Source organism: Arabidopsis lyrata (genome assembly GCF_000004255.2).
Source record: "Arabidopsis lyrata subsp. lyrata unplaced genomic scaffold ARALYscaffold_5, whole genome shotgun sequence".
Lineage (NCBI taxonomy): Eukaryota > Viridiplantae > Streptophyta > Magnoliopsida > Brassicales > Brassicaceae > Arabidopsis > Arabidopsis lyrata.
Window position 1 is genome coordinate 18,069,331 of NW_003302551.1, and position 7,214 is coordinate 18,076,544.

The 7,214-nt window shown below is 37.6% G+C and overlaps 2 protein-coding genes across 2 annotated transcripts in view; one reads left to right on the plus strand and one right to left on the minus strand.

Moving 5' to 3' along the window:
- Nucleotides 1-2,508: 2,508 nt before the first annotated feature.
- Nucleotides 2,509-4,301, minus strand: LOC9314176 (putative transcription factor bHLH107). Its single transcript, XM_002878062.2, has 2 exons — nt 3,811-4,301; nt 2,509-3,117 (listed from the first exon to the last, which is right to left on the minus strand). Exons 1-2 carry the CDS (start codon nt 4,045-4,047, stop codon nt 2,656-2,658), a joined length of 699 nt encoding a protein of 232 aa, XP_002878108.1. The 5' UTR covers nt 4,048-4,301; the 3' UTR covers nt 2,509-2,655.
- Nucleotides 4,302-4,783: 482 nt separating this feature from the next.
- LOC9314177 (putative F-box/FBD/LRR-repeat protein At3g56780) overlaps nt 4,784-7,214 on the plus strand; it is a 7,687-nt gene continuing 5,256 nt past the window's right edge. Inside the window, exons 1-2 of the mRNA XM_021024424.1 lie at nt 4,784-5,062; nt 5,171-6,189. Coding sequence (XP_020880083.1) covers nt 5,176-6,189 — 1,014 coding nt within the window. The 5' untranslated portion in view covers nt 4,784-5,062; nt 5,171-5,175. The remainder of the gene's footprint in view (nt 5,063-5,170; nt 6,190-7,214) is intronic.

Consider the following 7,214-nt stretch of genomic DNA (forward strand, 5'->3'; position numbering starts at 1 on the left):
CACGCAATATTACATGCAACAAGAGCTTATACGCATCAGGCCATTCTAGTGAGCATAGATATTCCCCATCCCAATTACTAACGGGTCATGAGCCAGACGTTTCCCATCTTAAGATATTTGGGTGTTCAGTCTATGTACCCATTGCACCACCACAGAGAGCAAATGATGGGACCTCAAAAGGGGATGGGAATATACGTTAACAATGATTCTCCCACCATCATTAAGTATCTCGAGCCAAAGGCCAGATTCAAGGATTGTCATCTCAATGAATCCGTTTTCCCAACACTGGGTGGAGAGACTAACAAGCTGGTCAAAGAACTTACATGGAATCAAACATCCTTCACATGGCAAGATCCTCGGACTCCATCAGAGATCCAAAAGACTATATATCTGCAAAAGCTAGCTAAAACAGTTGCCAAGATTCCTATAATGACCCAAAGAGAGTAACAAAATCGTACATACCAGCTTGTAATGCACCAGTACATATTGATATTCATAAGGAACATAATCAAGTTGCTACAGAGGCTACAACACGTAAGAAACGTGGTAGACCCAAAAGGTTCCAAAGACAAGAACCCTCGGAAATCAAAGAAAGGTGCAAAGGAAACCGAGAAGGTTCAAGAAACCATAGACATGGCCGGCTAATAGACATAACCCTAAGGTACCAATCAATGAGGTTTGGGACGCCAAACCTCAAGGTCCTGAAGGTGTAAAGAGATCTCTATAAACTATATCATGTCTAGAATACAATGGAACCGAAAAGATGTCGACATCAATGATAATATATTTGCGCATGAGGTAGCAACTGAAATGAATGAGGATCAGGAGCCCACGTCTATACTAGAGTGCACTCAAAGACCTGATTGATTAAAATGGTACAAGACCATAAAACGTGGAGCTAAGAATCAATGTAAAGCCAGTGGGACAAATGAGTCTTTGTGATTGTGTGAAATAAACATAGTGAAAGCTTGATATATCATACACGGCTTATCGCACAAGGATTCACACAGAGACCAGAAATAGAGGAGATATACTTCCCTGTGGTGGATGCTAAGACATTTAAATCTTTGCTAAGTCTGGCTATATAAAAGGGAAAGATTTGTGGCTAATGGATGTAATGCCTGCATATTTATATAAGTCCACTGGATAATATATGAGATTACCAAAGGGTATTGAGCTCAAAGATAAGAAAGATTCTCGAGAACAGCACTGCATAAGGCTGGACAAATCCTTATATGGACTGAAACAAAGCGGACGTATGTGGTATAACCGGTTAAGCGAATATCTCATCAGAGAAGGCTATAAAAACGATCCGATCAGTCCATGTATTTTTATCAAGAAGTTTGCAAACAAAGGATTTGTAATCATAGCAGTTTATATGAATGATTTAACCCTCTGGGTAATCGACCAAACAGTTGAAAGACCTAGGTAATAATTAAGTTCTGTTTGGGATTACAACCTGAGTACGTGAATAATGGAATCCTTGTGCATCAAATGGCATACACTGAAAGAGTACTCAAGGAGATTTAATAAGGACCAGGCCCACCCATTGACCAGGCCCAATGGTGGTGAGAAGCCTCAGATTGGATAGTGATCCATTCAGTCCGGAAATGCCATACCTCAGTGCCATAGGAGTTCTAATGAATTTGGCTAGACACACTAGACCAAACATTTGTTTTGCCGTGAGTCTCCTGTCTAAATTTAGTTCATGATCAACCCAAAGGCACTGGAAAGGTTTAAAGGAAGGTTTGGTTAAGTTTTAAAGTCTATTCTTCCTGCGTTGTTTACTTGGGTTTATTCTATATTGATCTAACCAAAGAAGGTCCAGTTTGCTTTGGTTTAGTTTGATTTACTAATGCAGGATATTCATAAGATCATATTATGGAATGGTCAATGAATAGGAACTACGTGTGGCTTGATCCCTTCCTAGGATACGTAGGCAGCCTTCCTTAAGGCGCAGCTACTACTACATCAAAGACCATCATATTTGAAGACAACACAGCCTGTATTGCTCAACTCAAGGATGGCTACATTAAGAGAGACCGGACAAAGCACATTTTGCCAAAACTCTTATTCACTCATGAATTACAGAAGGACGGTCAGGTCAAAGTTCAACAGATCCGGTCAAGTGAGAATTCAGCCGACCTATTCACCAAATTATTGCCGACTTCAACGTTCCGGAAGCTTATTCATCAGATCGGGATGCACGGACTTAAGGATCTACAGTGATGCTCAAATCAGGGGGAGTAATGCGTGTTGTACTCTTTTTCCTTCACCATGGTTTTGTCCCACTGGGTTTTCCTGGTAAGGTTTTAATGAGGCAACATTCCCCAGCGCATTATAGAGATCCCGGTTTAGTATCGGGCACGGTTATGTCTTCCAAGGGGGAGTGTTATAAACCATATGGATGGACTCCATAACCGGCCCACGGCCCATTAGGGTTTTACCTTATTCTCTGTATCCTGCTATTATCCTTGTATATATATCCCCTTTTCTATTAATGAAAGACACAGTTCACAACAGGGCTGAAATTTTATATGATATGGACCACGACAAAAGTTTATGAAAAACTAATTAGACTCAAAATCCTTGTCTCCTAGCCAATTATCTCTAAAATTAAACCCTAAATAATTTAGTGCTCAAGTCTCATAAAGATCAGACCATTATGATGTGATCTAGAGCACGACGTCGTTTTAACCTTTCTTCCCCACCACCACCATGTCCCATCATCACCGACTTGCTTGACCGTTCAAGCAAAGACTTGAGTGCGTTCTGTAGAAAATTCACCGACTGGACGCCGTGATGCTCTTTGTCGGCGGCCACAACGAGAACGTTTCTTGTTCGACCACCGACTGTTGTCATTTCGGCAAAGAGAGTTTCCATCTGAAGATATTTGAGTGTCTCCATGAGATCTTGCAAGAGATCTGGCCTGTCCTCGCAGCAAAACGATACCTTAAAGATTATCCGTCGACCGTCGTCATTGGAACAGTCTTCAAAGTTGAGTACACTGATTTCGTCTGTCTCCGACGGTAATGTTTCGTCGGTGATTTCTAGGGTTTGTTGTTTTAATTCTCTGACTCGTTGAACCACTTTAGCTAGTAGTGTGGCTTTGTCTGTCTGTGTAAAGAAAATAAAAAATATAAGGAAACAAGGAAAGAGAAAAGGTCAGATCATTAGAATTTGTCTTGATGTTCAATTGTTTTCAAATGTGAAAAAAAAAAGCTCGATAACTTTCCCGACAAAGTGATTATCAGCTTCAGAGAAAAAAAAAGGACTTGTAAGCTTTTATTTTTCCTCAATTTTCTAGATACATATTCCCAGTGCTTGCAGCTTTTTAATTATTCGAAAACATTACATTGGACTGGTGTTTAAAAATGGTTCATTTTCTATAAGTGATATACTTCCAATATTCCACCTTTCTTACCAATAAATAAAATACTTGACAGAATTGACAGTATATACTGTGAATTAACCAAGCAATATTAATTAATCAAGAAAAAAAAGAATTGTCAATTGGTTATATAGATTTAAATAAAACACACAAAAGTCATGGTGAGATAAAATCCAAAACTCTAATCCTTATTTCAAAAATTATTTTCTAAATTATATGTATAGACGAGTAAAGAAGATAAAATGTTGGAGTTAATTTCATATCTTAACTAACCCAAAAGAATTAATAGTTTCATCATGTTTAATCTTCAATTCTTATCTTTTAAGCTTTTTATGATTAGTTTCATTGTTCTTTTTGTTTGTCAAAGAAAGTTTCATTATAGTTTAGAGTAGAATAGAGATATAGTAAAAGATTTGTACCTTGGAGTTACAAGAGAGTAAGTTGCGGAGCTTGTTGAGATGGAAATTGATTTTTTCTCTTCTCTTTCGCTCAGCTTCTTTATGGTTCCTCAGAGAAGCAAGAGCTTTGTCTTCAGCAACCTTGTCTTCGATGGCAAAAGAGGAAAACAACGACGTTGTGGTGGAGGAAGTCGACGAGGCACATAATCCTCCGGTGAGGAATGAATAGAATATTTGATCTGAAATCTCTGCTTGCATTATTTTGTTGACGTTGTTTGCTTCTCCGCCGCCTTCTTTTTTTGTTGGGTTTGGAGCTTTCTTTCGGTGGGTTCTGTCCTAAAAGGAAGATTATATATTTATACAAAAATGAGGTTGGAGACAGAGGAGATGGACATTACATACATATATATTCATATACTAGGTGTTTGCTGAAGCCTGAAGAGAATATTAATTTTTAAAATTTTGAGAAAAGCTTCATTAGTTTTTCCACAAACGAACGATTGCCGTTACACGCATTTGACGCTTTATTATTGTGTTTTCTCAAAAAAATAATTCAAAAAATAGATATTTTAAGTTTTTATGCAATATTTATTAGTTATTACTGATAAATTATAAATTCAAGAAAATTACTGGTTTAGTGTTATAGAAAATTATAAATAACAAAAATAATATATTTCTTATCAAATTTTAATATGTATGAAAATCATAGAAAATACATTTAACAATTTAAATAGCCTAGATACCAAAAGGAAAATAGTGATAGTGAAGGGTGGCAAGTGGCAAGCTAGCTATTCCAATTTTTGTTTACAAAGTTATGTTAACGTAAAACTAATATTTTACAAAAAAAAAAAAAAAAACTGAAAAGAAAGTTTTTACTATATATCTTTTATCAAATCATATCATATCAAATTTTAATAACAAAATTGTCATCGTTTTTTAGCCAAACTCCTTACAACACATCAACAACTTTCTATGTTTCTTCTTTTTTGAAAGGGGATTTTATATATTGAAAGCACAATTTTGATATATTTCATATTTATGTAATGGATTTTTTATTGAAAAGAAGGAATTAATTGGCCTTTAAGACTCTGTTTTCTACTTGGCCCATATAGTCAAACACACAACGAGGGATATGATTGAACCAAGAAATTGAACCAGAACATTAATCAGATCGGTTTTAGTCGAAAAAAGGTGGTGAGATCTCAGATCTAAAGGAGTTTCGGTGAATCTTCTTCGTCCAGATCTTCAGATTCTATACCTCACACGAAATCTCGTAAGAATTAGTTGGAAATTATATTTGATATGACGATCTATCAGTTATTGGATAAACTTGATAAGCAATAAAGAGTTTTAACATAGTCTAATGTTTTGACCTAAACAGAGACAATGACAAAGAAGGTTTGTTCATGTATCAACGAGTTACCCGACGATTTGATCTTGAAGATATTGTCATTCCTTTCTACAAAACATGTTGTAGTGACAAGTCTTTTGTCAAAAGAATGGAAATCTCTATGGACAAGGGTGCCTATACTCAAGTACGATGTTCGGGATCACACTAGATTCTTTGAACGATTTCTCGACAAGTCACTGTTGTCACACCAATCTCATGTTCTAGAAAGCCTTCATGTCAAATTAAGTGTGACCCTGTGGAATAAAGACATTGGACCATGGATTAGTACCGCGCTTCGTCATCATCATTGCCACCTCCGTGAGCTCGAGATAGATGCTTGTATTGTCCATACCTTATTACCTCCTGAATTGTTTACCTGCGAAACACTTGTTGTCTTGAAACTCAAAGGTATAGTGATTGATGTGGAAGCTCCTCTGACAACGGTCTGTCTCCCATCCCTAAAAACTCTGCACATTGACCACTCGAGTTTATTCGACTTTGAGTCCCTTCAAATGCTTTTATCCAGTTGCAATTTTCTTACAGACCTAATGGTCACAAGGGAATCTAGATTCTTTTTTGCTGAGTTCGACGTTTCTTGGTGTAAAACACTTGTGGCCTTGAAACTCGAAGGCTTGAAGGATGTGATAAGCATTTATTCTTCCGCGGTATGTCTCCCATTCCTCAAAACTCTGCATGTTGCCCGCATGGTGGACTTTAGCAATGATTCCTTTTGTCGGCTTTTATCCAAATGCCCTGTTCTTTCTGACCTAACATTGGAAGAAAAAACCAGTGATGTTTTGCTGAATTTGGATATCGACATGCCTTACTTACAAAGATTGTCGATTATAACGATAGTCGATGATCCCAAGCATTTGTGTAGTTTACTGACAAATTACACTCGAAAGCTTGCGATTATCGCACCTTCTTTCAAGTTCTTCAACATTCAAGAGTTGGTGTATGCCGGCTACCAGTATATTGTGAGAGTTAGACTCGGAGTTCCAACACTAGAGGTGTTACGATTCACACTCTCTGCAGTTTGTTTCAGCCTCACAAAATCATTCATGTTCTCTCCTTTGTCTCTCTCTCACGTTTGTTGTTTGTTAAAACAGAGGAAAGAAGAACAGAGAAAAAAAAGCAGGAAACACAAGCACACAAGATTTTTACCCGGTTCAATCCAATCGGTGTGATTGAATCTACGTCCGGGTCCAGATCAACTCTGACAATCCACTAATAAGAAGGAGATTACAGCTCAAAACCTGAGCAATACACAAGTCTCAACAATGAACAAAACTTATGTCTTTTTCTCGCCAACTTGAGAAAGAAGCTGTCTTGGAGATGTGTATTTATACACGTTTGAAAATGAAACAGTGTAGCCCTCGACGTGGTTCTGGTCTTCACTGTACCAACTCAACTTTCTCCTAAACCAACTGCAAACTGCAGAACCATTCAATCATCTCTAGCTTGACATTAAACCGGAATCAAACCAGAAACTTGAATTATACCGCTTCTTCTCTAACAATCTCCACCTTAATTCAAGGTTTCTTCTTCTCCTTCCCTGAAGTGAACTGTACTTACTTTGAGTTTAACCTCTGGCAATAGATGAATTCCATCTTCAGCCGACCAACTTTAGAAGCTCTAAAGCTGACCTGAACTTAGTAACCGGAATAGACTTTGTTAGAATATCCGCTGGGTTTCTCGATGTATGAATCTTAAGAACTTCGACATCACCCGATTCAATGACTTCTCTAATCTTGTGATACTTCACATCCACATGCTTGGTCCTTTCGTGATACATATTGTTCTTGGCTAAGTAAATCGCTGATTGAGAGTCACACCAAATCTTTCCCATGTTAATCTTGAAACCCATGTCTTGAATCAGACCCTTGATCCAAATAGCTTCCTTAACTGCCTCATTAAGAGCTATATATTCTGCCTCTGTGGTGGATAGTGCTACCACTGGTTGCAACACAGACCTCCAGCTTACAGTATTACCTCCTACAGTAAACACATAGCCACTTATTGATCTCCTCCTGTC